At 46.3% G+C, this 17,794-nt stretch overlaps 1 protein-coding gene across 2 annotated transcripts in view; it reads right to left on the bottom strand.

Moving 5' to 3' along the window:
- The window catches only part of LOC115089622 (phospholipase B1, membrane-associated-like), a 296,793-nt gene that overhangs the window by 164,582 nt on the left and 114,417 nt on the right, over positions 1-17,794 (bottom strand). For both annotated transcript variants that reach the window (XM_029597713.1, XM_029597714.1), the window contains exons 9-10: positions 2,462-2,513; positions 1,938-2,018 (exon numbers count right to left, since the gene is read on the bottom strand). In XM_029597713.1, the coding sequence (XP_029453573.1) occupies positions 1,938-2,018; positions 2,462-2,513 (133 nt within the window). The remainder of the gene's footprint in view (positions 1-1,937; positions 2,019-2,461; positions 2,514-17,794) is intronic.

Below are 17,794 nucleotides of genomic sequence, written 5' to 3' on the forward strand. Positions count from 1 at the left end.
TCCATGAAGTTAGCATGGGGCACATTTAAAACTAATCGGAGAAAGTTCTTTTTTACTCAATGCACAATTAAACTCTGGAATTTGTTGCCAGAGGATGTGGTTAGTGCAGTTAGTATAGCTGTGTTTAAAAAAGGATGGGATAAGTTCTTGGAGGAGAAGTCCATTACTTGCTATTAAGTTCACCTAGAGAATAGCCACTGCCATTAGCAATGGTAACATGGAATAGACTTAGTTTTTGGGTACTTGCCAGGTTCTTTTGGCCTGGATTGGCCACTGTTGGAAGCAGGATGCTGGGCTTGATGGACCCTTGGTCTGACCCAGTATGGCATTTTCATATGTTCTTATGTTCTCCCCAGCACTGTCTAAAATCCTATCTAGGTGATGCATGAGGTCTGCCACCTTCGCACCAGGAATAGACTACTGTAACTCTCTCTACCTAGGTCCTCCTGACTCTTCGATTCGCTCTCTTCAACTCATTCAAAATACTGCTGCTTCCTTACTAACCAGCATCCCCTGTCGCGAACATATCACGCCAATGCTACAATACTTACATTGGTTACCAATACATTTTCGAATATATTTAGGACAAAAGGTTTGGTGTTACCCTGATGTCTCTAAAGAGATGCAGTTGAGGAGAAAAAGGTTTATCACATTGACGAATACGGCTAGAACATTTGGTATCCAGGTCATGATTAGATTCCCATGTAAATGTATTATGCGGGTAAAAGGAGTTAAATATATATATTATGATCCAGAGCATTTAGAAAAGTTTTTGGAGGAGCACAAAAACCATAAGGAAGAAGGGGGAGTCCTGAACCAAGAATAAGCTTGGGATAATACATTTTGTTCTGGTACTTCTGTATTATGGAAATTAATCTCTTTGATTTAGTTGTATAAAAGTCTTGCTTGGTATAGCTCCCCAAATAGTTTAGTAACTGGATTCTAGGTGAATTTGATTATGTTTTATTATGAAAAATTTACTGTGACATTACACTGCTTGAAACCTGTTTCCTAAAAGAATTTCTCAAAGAATTTTGAGAATTATATACATGTATGTACTTTATTTTAAAACATAAAGTTATAAATAAAGAATTAAAAAAAAAATTGACCATAATTCACAACCTAATCCACAACCCATCTACAGTATGGCTCTGCTCTGTCCTGAGACTTTACAAACCATTGCAGCAATTATGTTCAATGGACAATCATTTACTTGAAATACCCACCATTAAAACTGCACGACTGGATCTAACACATAAACATGGTTTTTCTGTGGCTGGTCCCACTTTGTGGAATGCATTACCCGAATCTATCCATCTAATTTCTACCACCAAAAAATTCAAAAGAGCTCTTAAACCCATCTATGTTCCATTGCCTTCAATAAGATAAATCAATCATAATTCCAGTCTAGCTCTACCTCTTTGCTTCTCTGATTTACACCCTAATCTGAACTTTTGAACCATATTACTCCGATTTGTACCTTTTAAACTTTTACATTCTATTTAGTTGTATTTCATTCTCTTTTATTTTTTGATGTAACTGTAAACCGCTTAGTTCACATCTTGTTTGTATAGGCGGTATAAAAAATTGTTAAATAAATAAATAAATATAACATGCGCGTATTTGCACGTTTATGTTATAAAATGGCCGCTTCCCTGGGTGCAGGCATAGGAGTGCCCACGTTCCAGTTTAAAAGTTACTGTCATTGTATAAGAAACTCCTTTTTACTAATAACTAAAGTCAGACAGTCATATAGCAAGTTACACTGTTTTAAAATGCAAATATTAGTAAGTCCTCTAGAACACATTGGCTGGCACCTATCAGCAGGAAACAGAATTCAGAACATGCTGAATATCCTGTTATTCTATTGTTACTGCTATTGTAAATCAATCTTTGTCTGCTTCATGTTATACCATGAGAGGCTCCCCTGTCCTTACCTTATTGCGGCAGTAATTGCACAGGTCATTGGCTCCAATGAAAATGGTCACCACTTTCCAGTCATTTTGAAAGCTAATTTCCTGGGAAGACAGCAGAGATGGGAAGTGGTAAGTCCTTGATCTGTTTCATGAATCTGACCACAGAGGCCTTTACCCTCTGTGAATTCAACAATACTAGGTTTCAAAATGAATTTAGAAATTTAGTGTCAGATTTAAGCATCAGAAAAATGAAATTTTTCAAGTTACTTTCTTGCATAAATCTGAAATAATGTATCTTTTAATCAGGCATTCATTTCCTCTTACTTATAGAAGGAAAAAACTGTGCCTTGCAGGAAAGCAACCTAAACTAAAGATGATCTACAGGTCAACAGTTGGTTGACGTCTACAAAACCAAAGTCTCAGGCAATTCCATGTACATCATGGACTGGTCCCAGGAGACTCTCAATATTATCCTCTCCTGGTCCTCTAAGATAACCTTACACTGCTGCATTCCTGAATTAAAAAATTCTCAAAAAAACTCTTACTGGATTGCCTTTCAGGATGGTAATCAGTTGTCTTGCCTGCTCAGTAAGTTCACTGAAAAGAAGGAAGAGAGGTTTATTGGAAAAGAGCATGCACAGCTGGAGTTTCCATGGTCACACTGACCTTCCTGGAAATATTTTGGGTCTAGGATCTGGTTCCCCAAGGTTTCTGCAGAAGAACCACTTATTACAATGACCAAAATGGAAGGATCCTCCACAAAATATATTTTACTGACTTTTTTCCTAGTTTAAATTTTGTAAATATCTCATATTTCAATTTGTTGAGGGGTATTTTTTTTTTTTTGGCATGGCAGTTTCCTCCGGCTCCTTTGGTTTTCAGTTTAATCAGAACCAGTCCCTATTGGACTACAGTATCATGAACCTTCCTTCACAAATACTTTGGCATTTTCCATTATTTTTTAATTTCCTCCCAATGTACTTAGCTGGGCCATTACAGTGACTGTCCTGGGCTGGTGGCCATGCACTTGGGCTTCTTCCAGGACCCTACAATTGGAAGCCCTGAATCTGGCCACTAGGTGTTGCTATTGAGCAATGGCTAAGAGATTAACAAGAGATTAACTAAACAACTGGGTCCTCAATCCATGTGGTGATGCATAATTTGACATGTTTGTGGGCCGTCTATTCTGAGTAAGCTTGTTTAAATAAGAAAGTTTTTAATTTCTTTTTGAATTTGATCGCACATGGTTCCAGGCGTAGGTTGGGCGGCAGGGTATTCCAGAGAGAGGGACCTGCGATCGAGAGGGCACGGTCACGTGCAGAGGAGAGATGGGCTATTTTACAGGGATGTGCAGAGCAAAATTTTATGTTCATATTTCTTATGTCCGAAAGGGGGTCCCACTTGCAGCCAATATGGACATAAAAAAAATCCAATGAGTTGGGTATATGTACATATGTGCAAAAAAAAAATTTAAACCCCCTCACCCTCCTTAATCCCCCCCCCAGACTTACCACAACTCCCTGGTGATCGAGCGAGGAGGACGTCATTTCTGCAATCCTTGGCGAGAAGCATGTGACGTCGGCGGCACGTCGAGTGACGCCGGCGTCACGTGATTCCCGGCGAGTTCGCGCCGGACGGCTCATTCGGCCCAAAAAGAACTTTTGGCCACGTGCCGCCGACGTCACATGCTTCTCGCCAAGGATTGCAGAATTGGCGTCCTCACTCCTCGCTCCATCACCAGGGAGTTGTGGTAAGTCGGGGGGGGGGGGGATTAAGGAGGGTGAGGGGGTTTATATTTTTATTTTGGCTCAACAATCGCGATTTCCCACATATCCAACATATCTATGTTGGATATGTGGGAAATCCGATCGTTTATGTCGAATCAATTTTTTAAGTTAAAAAAAAATATGAGTAGCGTTTTACTAATGCGGTCAATCCGAATGCACACCCCTACTATTTTAAGTGAGGGCATGAGGAGGGTGCCTTTGTTGGTAGTTCTGGTAGGTCGAGTGGACTGGGGAGCAGTGAAGGGAAGGTCTAACCATTTGGAGTTGTGGGTGTGAATGGTTTTATGTATTATGGTTAGAGTTTTGTAGTGTATGCGGGAGGGTATGGGGAGCCAGTGAAGGTCTCTGAGGATGGGAGTAACGTGTTCATGTTTACGGGAATTTGCAATGAGTCTTGCTGTGGCATTGGGCTTCTTCCACCCAATTCCTTTAACTTACCTTCTCCCACCCAATTCCTTTAACTTACCTTTTGCACCTGCTCCAGGCAGGCACAAGTTGCACACACCAGCAGCCTCCCTGCACACGATCTTCTGACACAGTGGCAAATGGCCGCTGTGCCGGAGGCCTCTGGCCCTGCCCCACCTCCGGACCTCCCCGCCCCTGCTGCACCCCTTTTCGGAAACCCCGGGACTTAGACGTGTCCCGGGGCTTTACGCATGTCACTGGGCCTTTATAAAATAGGCCCGGTGCGCGTAGCCCGATTTACACGCATAGAGCTTTGAAAATCCAGCCAATACTCACACAAACTACCCCTTCACTGACCAGGTTCCGCATTGGCAACAACAGTGTAAACATCTCACACACACACACTCACAGATACTGTCCTACTACAGAACAACTACTGTACAAGCAGCAGTGCAAACTTCTCATGCACATCGATACTTTCCCATCACAGAACAATGCAAAAGGGCTGGGACCGAGCCCATGATATGGAGGTAAGAAAACCCCAGGCCACAAATTCCAAGTGGGAGGTCAGAGGCAATTTGCTCTATTGCTACCAGTCACAAGGGGAGGAAAAGGGAACCTGGTAGCTAGTTGTTCCCAAGCTTTTCTGCGAGGCCTTCCTGAACCTCACCCACGTCACCCATTAGTAGGACACTTAGGGGATCAAAGCACGGGTGCACGCATTTTGCAGTATTTTTTCTGGCCGAAAATTTATCAAGACGTCCACCATTTCTGCTGGTCACATCCACAGAACCAGTTAGTGCCACAACGTCTGCCCCAAAAGGTACCCCTGGTGCCTCTGCCCACCATAGGTCAACCCGTGGAATGAGTTGCTATGGATATTGTAGGGCCCTTAGATCGCATGTCTCGGGGACATCAATATATCCTAGTTTTAATGGACTATGCCACTTGATTTCCCTGGGCTATTCCCCTAAGTAACACTATGGCCCGAATGATTGCTCAGGAGGTAATAAAAATATTTTGCATTGTGGGGTTTCCCAGGGAGATTCTAACACATATGGGCACTCATTTCATGAGTAAATGGTTACAGAACCTATGGAGACTGTTCGGCATCCTACAATTGAAAACAGCTGCCTATCATCCCCAAAGTGATGGTCTGGTTGAGAGATTCAACCAGACCTTGAAGACCATGATATGGAAATGCAATGAGGAAGAATCAAAGGCTAGGATACTCTACTCCCATTCCTGCTATTTGCAGCCTGGGAAGTCCCCCAGGCATCACTAGGTTTCTCCTCTTTTTAATTAATATTTTGGCGACAATCCCAGAATCTGCTTACAATAATCCAGGAATTTTGGTCTAGCCACTCCAGGGAAGACGAGGTGCTAGTAACGGAATATGTCCAACTGTTGGGGCGTAGAATTAGAGAGCTTATCCAAGAGGCTAGAGGGAATTAAGAACAAGCCCAAATCTGACAGAAAGTTTACTATGATTGGGGGCTCGTTTTAGGAGTTTTCAGGAAAAGGACAAAGTTCTAGTCCTGTTGCCCACATCTACAAACAGACGCCTGGCTAAATGGAAAGGCCCTTTTTTGATTAAGAGGAAAATAGGGGAGTTAGTCAATGTAGTAGCAATGGGAGATCGGAAGTCGCACGTCTTTCTCATGAATCTACTGAAATCCTGGGTTAGTAGGGAAGGCCTCATAGCCGAAGCCTCCAACTGGGAAGAGGAGTTAGGTCCCACTATTCCTGAAAGGCCAGGGGAGGAATGGGTTAAACTGCCATCCCAATGCCAGCAACCTGAGCAGCTAATGGCACAGTTTAGAGATGTATTCTCTCCAATACCTGAGAGAAGGGCCTCACAGAATCCTAACTGACCAGGGAAACTGGTAAGGCAGACAACCCTACCAGCTTCCTGAAGCCAAGAAAGAACTGGTAAATAAAGAAGAGGAGGACATGCTAAAGGAGATAGAGCAGCTTTTAAACTAGAACAAGGGGGAAAGTCGACAGTCTCTCAGCAGTGCATGGTTCGGAGAAATGTATCCTTGAAGGATACTAATGAAATAGGAGAGTTAGGGCATCCCAGCAGAGAGGTTCCATTAAAAGCAAACATAGTTCATATGCTTATATGTAAAAAATCACCAAAGCTAATGATTTCCGAATTATCCCAAACAACAGAAAAGCAGGTTGTTAAAACAAGCAAAAACCACACTTTGAAATGTCTGTATGCCAATGCCAGACGTCTAAGAAGTAAGATGGGAGAGTTAGAGTGTATAGCAGCAAATGATGAGATTGAAATAATTGGCATCACAGAGACTTGGTGGAAGGAGGATAACCAATGGGACAGTGCTATATCAGGGTACAAATTATATCACAATAATAGGGAGGATCAACTTGGTGGGGGTGTGGCACTTTATGCCCGGGAGGGTATAGAGTCCAACAGGATAATGATCATACAAGAGACTATATGCTCAGTAGAATCTATATGGGTAGAAATCCCATGTGTGTTGGGTAAGAGTATAGTGATAGGAGTATACTACCATCCACCTGGACAAAATGGTCAGACAGATGATGAAATGCTAAGAGAAATCAGGGAAGCAAACCAGTTTGGCAGTGCAATAATAATGTGATATTTCAATTACCCCAATATTGACTGGGAAAATGAAACATCAGAACTTGCTAGAGACATAAAGTTCCTGGATGTAATAAATGATTGCTTCATGGAGCAATTGGTTCAGGAACCAACAAGAGAGGGAGCTATTTTAGATTTAATTCTTAGTGGAACGCAAGATTTGGTGAGAGAGGTAATGGTGGTGGGGCCACTTGGCAACAGTGATCATAACATGATCAAATTTAAACTAATAACTGGAAGGGGGACAATAATTAAATCTGCAGCTCTGACACTAAATTTTAAAAAGGGAAACTTTGATAAAATGAGGAAAATAGAAAAAAACTGAAAGGTGCAACTGCAAAGGTTAAAAGTGTTCAACAGGCTTGGACATTGTTTAAAAATACAATCCTAGAAGCGCAGTCCATATGTATTCCGCGCATTAAGAAAGGTAGAAGGAAGGCAAAACGATTACCGTCATGGTTAAAAGGTGAGGTGAAAGAGGCTATTTTAGCCAAAAAAAATCCTCAAAAATTGGAAGAAGGATCCATCTGAAGAAAATAAGATAAAACATAAGCATTGTCAAGTTAAGTGTAAAACATTGATAAGACAGGCGAAGAGAGAATTTGAAATGAAATTGGCCATAGAGGCAAAAACTCATAATAAAAACTTTTAAAAATATATCCAAAGCAAGAAACCTGTGAGGGAGTCGGTTGGACCATTAGATGACAGAGGGATTAAAGGGGCTGTTAGGGAAGATAAGGCCATTGCAGAAAGACTAAATTAATTCTTTGCCTCCGTGTTTACTAATGAGGATGTTGGGGAGATACCAGTTCCGGAGATGGTTTTCAGGGGTGATGAGTCAGACGAACTGAATGAAATCACTGTGAACCTGGAAGATGTAGTAGGCCAGATTGAGAAACTAAAGAGTAGCAAATCACCTGGACCGGATGGTATGCATCCTAAGGTACTGAAGGAACTCAAAAATTAAATTTCTGATCTATTAGTTAAAATTTGTAACCTATCATTAAAATCATCCATTGTACCTAAAGACTGGAGGGTGGCCAATGTAACCCCAATATTTAAAAAAGGCTCCAGTGGTGATCTGGCTAACTATAGACCAGTGAGCCTGACTTCAATGCCTGGAAAAATAGTGCAAACTATTCTCAAGATCAAAATCATAGAGCATATAGAAAGACATGATTTAATAGAACACAGTCAACATGGATTTACCCAAGGGAAGTCTTGCCTAACAAATCTGCTTCATTTTTTTGAAGGGGTTAATAAACATGTGGATAAAGGTGAACTGGTAGATGTAGTGTATTTGGATTTTCAGAAGGCATTTGACAAAGTCCCTCATGAGAGGTTTCTACGAAAACTAAAAAGTCATGGGATAGGAGGCAATGTCCTTTCGTGGATTACAAACTGGTTAAAACACAGGAAACAGAGAGTAGGATTAAATGGTCAATTTTCTCAGTGGAAAAAGGTAAACAGTGGAGTGCCACAAGGATCTGTACTTGGACCGGTGTTTTTCAATATATATATAAATGATCTGGAAAGGAATACGACGAGTGAGGTTATCAAATTTGCGGATGATATAAAGTTATTCAGAGTAGTTAAATCACAAGCAGACTGTGATACATTACAGGAGGACCTTGCAAGACTGGAAGATTGGGCATCCAAATACAGATGAAATTTAATGTGGACAAGTGCAAGGTCTTGCATATAGGGAAAAATAACCCTTGCTGTAATTACACGATGTTAGGTTCAATATTAGGAGCTACCACCCAGGAAAAAGATCTAGGCATCATAGTGGATAATACTTTAGAATCGTTGGCTCAGTGTGCTGCAGCAGTCAAAAAAGCAAATAGAATGTTAGGAATTATTAGGAAGGGAATGGTTAATAGAATGGAAAATATCATAATGCCTCTATATCGCTCCATGGTGAGACCGCATCTTGAATACTGTGTACAGTTCTGGTCGCCGCATCTCAAAAAAGATATAGTTGCGATGGAGAAGGTACAGAGAAGGGCAACCAAAATGATAAAGGGGATGGAACAGCTTCCCTATGAGGAAAGGCTGAAGAGGTTAGGGCTGTTCAGCTTGGAGAAGAGACCGCTGAGGGGGGATAAGATAGAGGTCTTTAAGATCATGAGAGGTCTTGAACGAGTAGATGTGACTCGGTTATTTACACTTTCGAATAATAGAAGGACTAGGGGGCATTCCATGAAGTTAGCAAATAGCACATTTAAGACTAATTGGAGAAAATTCTTTTTCACTCAACGCACAATAAAGCTCTGGAATTTGTTGCCAGGGGATGTGGTTAGTGCAGTTAGTGTAGCTGGGTTCAAAAAAAGTTTGGATAAGTTCTTGGAGGAGAAGTCCATTAATGGCTATTAATGAAGTTTACTTAGGGAATAGCCACTGCTTTATTTTTATTTTTTTTAATTATTTCTTTATTGAATTTTCATTTAAAATTTTAAACAAAATTTCACATAAGTAATACAGAATATAACCCATTATCACTATGATTACATAATCAAAACAAATTTCTCTATTACATAACCTATAATATGGGGGAGACTAAATTTAAACAAACATAATATTAATCAAATATAAGCAATTAGGAGAGAGAGACAAAAGGATTTACTACTGGCCTTCTATATTATTTCCTCCAATTGTATCTTTATCCAAAATAAAAGTCTCCAAATGTAGTGGATCAAGAAAACTGTATTTCTTCCCTCTAAAAGAAATGATACAAATAGCTGGGTATTTCTGAAAAAATGCTGCCTCAAGGGCTAGCACTTTATTTTTTAGAGAGAGAAAGTGTCTCCTTTTAGCCTGAGTGGCTCGGGACACATCCGGAAACATTAAAACCTTTTGTCCACAAAAACTATCTCTGTTTTTAAGGAAATCCCTAAACACTCTATCTTTGTCAGCTTCCAATAACATTGAAATAAATAAAGTAGCTCTTCTCTGTATAATATCAATTGACTCCTCAAGGAATGAGGAAACACCAATCGTTGATATATCTGGGTTTTCCTCCTCTAGCTCTCCAATATTCTTGGAGAAGTAGAAGACCTTAGAAAAAACAGGTATTCCCTGTACGTACCTGGATCAGTCCAGACAGTGGGTTATATCCCCCATCCAGCAGATGGAGTCAGAACAGAGTTTGAGAGCGTCAGCATATAGAGTAGTGCACCCTCTGCTGCAGCTCAGTATTCTTCTGACTCCAGCAGATGTGAGTGGGGGGATCCACTAGCTCCCCCAGATTGACAGGGTTTCTTCATTTTTTGTTATTTCTTTCTTTTTCTCAACAGTATTTCTCTGTCTTATGTTTCTCTTCATTTTGGATCCTTAAAATTAAAAAAAAAAAAAACTTTTCAATTTTTGAGGAGGCGTGTGTCTGTGGCTCTGCCTTCTCTATTCTGTACTCCTTTCCTCTTCAGTTGGGGTAAGTGGAAGTTTTTTGAATTTCTTTCTCCACAGGTTTGCTTCTTTTTGGTGGTGCCCCGTGGATGCCGGTGGTTCCGGCCGCTCCATGCGTCGTTTGTGGGTCCCACGGTTCGCAAGCTCCGCCCGCGGGTGTGTGCTCAACTGAAACGGGGGTTTTCCCTCGCAGTTCCTGGACCCCTTCGGCGGGTTGTTAGGGCACTAGCTCGTTTTTGGCCCCCCCCCCCCCGAGGCTTTTTTTCCCGGTGCTGACATGCCGCGGTCCTCGAGGTGTGAGGCCTGCGGCGAACCGGGGAATCAATTTCTGAGGGAGGGGCTTTGTGAGTGGTGCTTCCCCGACGGGGAAGGCACCCTGCAGTCCTCCGGTGCAATTTCGGACCTGCCTCCTCCTCAGCCCGGGCGGCGCGGGCCGGCCACGACGCCGCCTTTGGCGGGAACGGCGGCCATTTTAGGGGGACAGCGTGAGACGGACTCGCTCCCAGATGCAGACAGGATTGGTTGCACTGGCTCTCAACAGGCTTTGCCCCCGGCGGGGGGTTTGCCCGACCGGGGCTCCCAGGACGGTCCCCCCCCCCCCAGGGATTCCAATCAGCTCCCTGTTTTTCTCACCTGATTTTATTCTGGCAATGCACATGGCTTATTTGCAGGGTATGGGACCGCAGGCGTCGAATCCCCTGGGGGCCCCTCCCCCCAAGGTTCCTAAACTTGCTGTTGGTCTCACCGCCTTGCCCGTTACGCCTGGATCCCTGCCGGGTCCCTCTCCCGTGCCACCCCGGCGTACCACGGGGGGCGGCTTCGCCGGTGAGAGACGACTCCCCGGAACCCCCGGAGGCGCATCCGGATGGACATACGGAGGGGGACGACCCTCGAGCCCTACGGATTTTTCAAAAAGAAGAGCTGGATGAACTCATCTACCATATTAATCAGGAGCTGGACCTCGACCCACCTCCAGATCCGCCGATCCCTGTGGCTCCTGCCGTCGCCACCTCTTCTCGCAAAGGGGATCCAGTACTTGCCGCCCTCCATCCTAGGGCAAGGGCTTTCCCTATCCATGAGTCCTTCCTACAGCTTCTCACCAGGGAGTGGGACACTCCCGACGCGTCCTTGAAAGTCACACGCGCCATGGAAAAGCTATACCCCCTCCCTGAGGATTTTTTGGATCTTATCAAGGTGCCCAAGGTGGATTCAGCGGTGTCGGCAGTGACCAAGAGGACGACCATCCCGGTCACGGGTGGAACGGCCCTGCGGGATACGCAGGACCGTAAACTAGAAACCTTCCTCAAGAGGGTCTTCGAAGTCTCCGCCCTAGGTATGTGGGCCGTGATGTGCAGTTCGCGCGAGCAAAGGGCCAGCTTACTCTGGGTACAGCAGCTTCTCACCTCTCAGGAGTTGCCCCCCGAAGAGGCTGCCCAGGCGGACCGTCTGGAATCTGCCATAGCATACGGGGCGGACGCCTTGTATGATCTCTTTCGCGTAATGGCACGGTCCATGGTTTCGGTTGTAGCAGCCCGACGGCTCTTGTGGCTTCGCAACTGGGCGGCGGATGCTTCCTCCAAGTCGAGCCTTGGCTCCCTCCCCTTTCGGGGGAAGTTTTTATTTGGAGAGGACCTGGATCAGATCATCAAGTCACTGGGGGAAAATTCGGTGCATCGGCTGCCGGAGGATAGACAGCGTTCCTTCAGGTCATTTTCTTCCGGTAGAACCAGGGCCAGGGCACAGCGACGTTATAGGTCTTACCGGCAGTCCGGTTCCCGGACACAGCCGACAAGATCCCAGCCTTGGTCTCGTTCCTTTCGTGGGCGGAGGCCCGCGAGAGAGGGTCCAGGGCAGGGAAATCCGCCCACAAAGTCATCCCAATGATGCCAAAGGAGCCCACTTCTCACCTCCCTGGATCGGAGGCCGCCTCATGGACTTCTACGAGGAGTGGGCAGTTATCTCCATGGACCAGTGGGTGCTGGACACCATAAGAGATGGTTACGCCTTGGAGTTTGTCCGCCCCCCGAGGGACCGGTTCATCTTCTCCCCCTGCGGTTCGGATCTCAAGAGGATAGCGGTTCAACAAACACTAGACCGACTGCAGGAAATAGGGGCCATCGTTCCCGTCCCCTTCGAGGTGGGCTTGGGCCACTATTCCATTTACTTCATCGTTCCCAAAAAGGACGGTTCCTTTCGGCCCATCCTGGACTTGAAGGAGGTAAACAAGGCCCTCAGGGTCAGCCGGTTCCGCATGGAGACTCATCGATCAGTGATTGCCGCAGTGCACAAGGGAGAATTCCTCGCTTCACTGGAACTCTCGGAAGCATACTTGCACATTCCCATCCTGCCGGCTCACCGGCGGTATCTTCGCTTCAAGATTCTCGGTTAACACTTTCAGTTCATGGCGCTTCCCTTCGGTTTGGCAACCGCACCTTGGACCTTCACAAAGATCATGGTAGTGGTGGCGGCGGCCCTCCGCAAGGAGGGTATCCTAGTACATCTGTACCTAGACGACTGGCTGATTCGAGCGAAGTCCTTCTCACATGGTCAGACCTCAGTGGCCAGAGTAGTACAATTCCTACGCTCTCTGGGCTGGGTGGTGAACGTTCCAAAGAGTTCCCTTGTGCCCTCGCAACACCTGAATTTCTGAGGAGCGAGCTTCGATACCCGGCGGGGTATGGTGTTCCTGCGCCAGGACAAGGCGCAAGCCCTGAGGGAGCACGTGTCTCAGTTTTCGGCTTTGGAAGAACCAACCGCCTGGAATTATCTGCAGCTCCTGTGAGTAATGGCCTCCACCATCGACATGGTACCCTGGGCGTTTGCACACCTGCGTCCACTGCAGGCGTCCCTGCTATCCCGTTGGAAACCAGTCTCCCAGGAGTATCAGGTGATCCTGCCGCTTCCACCATTAGCCAGGAAAAGCCTGGATTGGTGGCTTGTCCCCTCGCATCTGGCTCGGGGAGTCTCGCTCGAGGTTCCCAATTGGGTGGTGGTGACCACCGATGCCAGCCTCGCGGGATGGGGCGCCGTCTGCGAAAGAAGCGCCACGCAGGGGACTTGGACGCCAGAGGAGGCAAAGTGGCCGATCAATCGCCTGGAAACAAGAGCCGTGCATTTCGCTCTCCAGCGGTTTCTTCCCCTGGTGCGACACAGAGAGGTGAGGATCCTCTCGGACAACGCCACCACCGTGGCCTACATCAATCGTCAAGGGGGGACAAGAAGCAAGCATGTCTCCCTCGAGTCAACTCCCCTGATGGAGTGGGCGGAGAGCAATCTCGTCCGGATAGCGGCCTCTCACATCGCCGGGGTGGACAACGTTCAGGCGGACTTCCTGAGTCGTCAACAGCTAGACCCCGGCGAGTGGGCTCTCTCCAACGAGGCAATGCATCTCATCGTCCGTCGTTGGGGGACTCCACGCCTCGATCTAATGGCGACCTTTCTCAACGCCAAGGCTCCACGCTTCTTCAGCCGCAGAAGAGAGCGAGGCGCGGAGGGGGTGGATGCACTCGCCCTTCCGTGGCCGTCGGATCAACTGCTCTATGTGTTTCCTCCTTGGCCTCTGGTCGGCAAGGTTCTCCGCAGGTTGGAACATCATCGAGGGACTGTAATTTTCATCGCCCCAGAATGGCCCCGTCGGCCATGGTTCGCAGATCTACTTCAGATGACGGTGGACGGCCCACTTTGCCTTTCCCATCTTCCTCATCTTCTGCGTCAGGGGCCGGTATTTTTCGAGCAGGCAGAACTCTTCTGTCTTGCGGCCTGGCTTTTGAACGGCACCGTCTCCGCCACAGAGGCTACCCGGAGACAGTGATCTCAACGATGCTTCGTTCCCGCAAGCCTTCGACCTCCGTCGCTTACGTTCGGGTTTGGAAGGTCTTCGAAGCCTGGTGCTCCGACCGCGGGGTCCAAACCATGGAGGCGACTGTCCCACTGATCCTTCATTTCCTACAGGATGGTCTGGATAAGGGTCTCGCCTATAATTCGCTCCGGGTTCAGGTGGCGGCCTTGAATGTCTTGGTACAGAAGGACTGCTCTCTACCCCTTCAGCCGGATATCGCACGTTTTCTGAAGGGTGCCAAACACCTACGGCCACCGGTCAGGGATCCTTTCCCTTCTTGGAGCCTCAACTTGGTGCTGCGAACCCTATCAGGCCCTGCTTTTGAATCCCTGAGGGGGTCCTCCCTCAAGGACCTGACCCTCAAGACGGTTTTCCTGGTAGCCATCTCTTCTGCTCGCCGGATCTCAGAGCTCCAAGCCTTGTCCTGCCGGGACCCTTATCTGCGTTTCTCCGACTCCGGGGTTTCCCTTCGTACGGTGCCATCCTTCCTACCAAAGGTGGTCTCGGCCTTCCACGTCAAACAAACGGTGGAGCTTCCAGCGTTCGCTCCAGAGGAACCCCGGTCTCTCGGGCTCCTGGACGTCAAGCATGTGGTGCTCCATTACCTGGAGGTTACCAGTGACTTCCGGGTATCCGATCATTTGTTTGTCCTCTGGTCAGGACCGAGGAGAGGTTCTCAGGCATCCAAGACGACTATTGCGCGCTGGATAAAGGGCGCCATCTCATCGGCTTACATTGTGGCGGGGCGGGTGCCGCCTCGCAGCGTGTCGGCTCATTCCACGCGATCCCAAGCGGCGTCCTGGGCGGAATCTCGCTCCGTTTCCTCCCAGGAAATCTGCCGTGCGGTGACGTGGAAGTCGTTGCACACTTTTTCCAGACATTACAGACTACACCTGGCACCTCAGTACACGGGTTCTTTTGGCGATCAAGTTCTCTGAGCAGGTCTCTCAGGACCCCACCCGGTTTAGGGAAGCTTGGGTACATCCCACTGTCTGGACTGATCCAGGTACGTACAGGGAAAAGAAAATTATTCCTTACCTGCTAATTTTCGTTCCTGTAGTACCATGGATCAGTCCAGACGCCCGCCACTAGGGGTTTCATTAGGTCCTGCTCGGATTCTTCCAGGTAACTTTCATTCTGTTTGTCTCTGATTATTGTTACTGTTCACAGCTCCTCACAAGTTGACTGTTGGTGGTCCCGTTGACCATTTGTTTACTTATATCTTTCTCTGTTCCTTTTTGGGGACAGATCTGGATCCAAAATGTTGTGTTTTGCTTTAGGGCTTTGCTATGCGTAATACTGAGCTCCAGCAGAGGGTGCACTACTCTATATGCTGACGCTCTCAAACTCTGTTCTGACTCCATCTGCTGGACGGGGGATATAACCCACTGTCTGGACTGATCTATGGTACTACAGGAACGAAAATTAGCAGGTAAGGAATAATTTTCTTTTTCTGTCTCTGAGTACTGAAGTATTTCCCTGAAGTATTTTTTTAACATTTCAGTAGATGATAGGAGTCTAGTTTGCAGGAAATTAAGTATTCGTAAATTTTTATATCTCATCATGTTCTCTATATTCTCTAGCTCTCTACGGATAGAGAGACTATCTTTAATTTGGGCTATCCCAGTATTTTCTAACAATTTAACTTTGGATGTTACTTTACTCATATTATCCTTCAAGGTAGTTACTTCCTTTCTTTGTTTTCTATCTGTTATTTATTCACATTTACAATTCCTGACAATGATTCATTCATTTGAGAGATATTATTAACAGCAGACATCAATTTCCATATATCTTTTAGGGTTATATTATCAGGGGGATCTGTAGGCCATGTCTCAGGCCTCTTTAACTTCCCTGTAGCTAACCCTTCTTGAATAATACTACTGCTTAACTGATTCTCTGGAGGAATTGCACAGTCCCTTCCATCAGGTGGGCCGCCAAATTCTATCTGCAGAAAACCATCCGGAATTGATGCTTTTGGTTGTGGTGGAAATGAAGGTCCTTCACCAGGACTAAAGGACGCAGAAAACTGGTCCCCTACATTGTCCTCTCGAGGTGATTCAATCCGCCTTACGACGTGATTGTCCATGGGGCCCCTGGATGTTATTGGAGATACTGGGAAGGATTTTACTTTCCTTTTCCTTCCCATAAATTCCTTGTGGAGTAATCAGGAAGAATTCTCCAGTTTTTACCATCCAATCAAAGGGAAGGAGGCCTTCTCCGGACTAAGCCAGACAAAGCCGCGCGCGGCTTAGGCGGTGCGCCATTGACGGCGGGGCACCGTCTACTGTTTGAATTTATACAGCAGACGCCGGCTGATAACGTCAATCGTGCGTCTCTCCCGGGTCTCTCCGTTCACAAGATGTTTTCACTCCGGGTCTCAGTGCAGAAGCTGTTTTTCACCGGGTCTCAGAGCGCATAGGTCAGTCCTTCCCAGGGTGGTCTCCGTTTGTCAAGGGCGTCTCTCTCTCCTCCCTTACACTCCCTGACTTTCCCGGGTCTGCTGTTTGAATTTATACAGCAGACGCCTGCTGATGACGTCAATCGTGCGTCTCTCCCGGGTCTCTCCATTCACAAGATGTTTTCACTCCGGGTCTCAGTGCAGAAGCTGTTTTTCACCGGGTCTCAGAGCGCACTGGTCAGTCCTTCCCAGGGTGGTCTCCGTTTGTCAAGGGCGTCTCTCTCTCCTCCCTTACGCTCCCCCTAGCCACTGCTTTAAATTGCATCAGTAGCATGGGATCTTCTTAGTGTTTGGGTAATTGCCAGGTTCTTGTGGCCTTGTTTTGGCCTCTGTTGGAAACAGAATGCTGGGCTTGTTGGACCCTTGGTCTGACCCAGCATGGCAATTTCTTATGTTCTTATGTTCTTATGGTTATAGATGAATCGGAAAGCGAATGGGCCAGCCCCATCATTCTTGTTCCACAGCCCGATGGGTCTACCAGGTTTATATAGATTTCCTCCAGATGAATGCCATTTTTAAATTTGATGCATACCCCATGCCCAGAATGGAAGATATAATTGAGTAATTGGGGAATGATCAATATCTATCCACCCTGGATTTAACAAAAGGTATTGGCAAATCCCTCTGGAACCAGAATCGAAGCCAAAAACGGCCTTCATTACCCCAAAAGAGTTGTTCCAATTTACCGTACTTCCTTTCGGATTACATGGAGCTCCTGCAACCTTTCATAGAGTTATTAATCAGATTCTATGACCCCACCAGACCTTCGCCACAGCTTATTTAGATGACGTCGTAATCTTCTCACCCGACTGGTCCAGCCACCTAGCCCACTTGGGAAGCATTTTCCAGGCCCTGCATATGGCCAGGCTGATTGGAAACTCAAAGAAGTGTATGCTAGGCCGTAAGGAAGTTCAGTACCTATGGCATATCATAGAGAATGGAAAGATAAAGCCCATCCCCTCTAAAGTAGCGGCAGTATTAAATATCCCCAACCCCAAAACTAAGAAACAGGTATAAGAATTTTTAGGGATGGTGGGATTCTACCAGAAGTTTCTCCTGGGTTTTCCTGAGATCACCGCCCTGTTAACGGACCTCCTAAAAAAGAATCAGTCAAATCAGGTCACATGGTAGCATGACCAGGAAACAGTTTTCCCGTTCTCCACAATGCTGATTTTTCTTGCCCATTCACCCTTCAATCCGATGCCTCAAGCATGGGCCTCAGGGCAACTCTCAGCCAAGGGGAGGAGCCAGACGAACATCCAGTTATGTACTTAAACCGAAAGCTCTCCACAGCCGAACAGAAATATTCGACCACGGAAAAGAAATGCTTAGCCATTAAATGGGCAGTTAAGA

This window comes from Rhinatrema bivittatum, chromosome 4, assembly GCF_901001135.1.
Source record: "Rhinatrema bivittatum chromosome 4, aRhiBiv1.1, whole genome shotgun sequence".
Lineage (NCBI taxonomy): Eukaryota > Metazoa > Chordata > Amphibia > Gymnophiona > Rhinatrematidae > Rhinatrema > Rhinatrema bivittatum.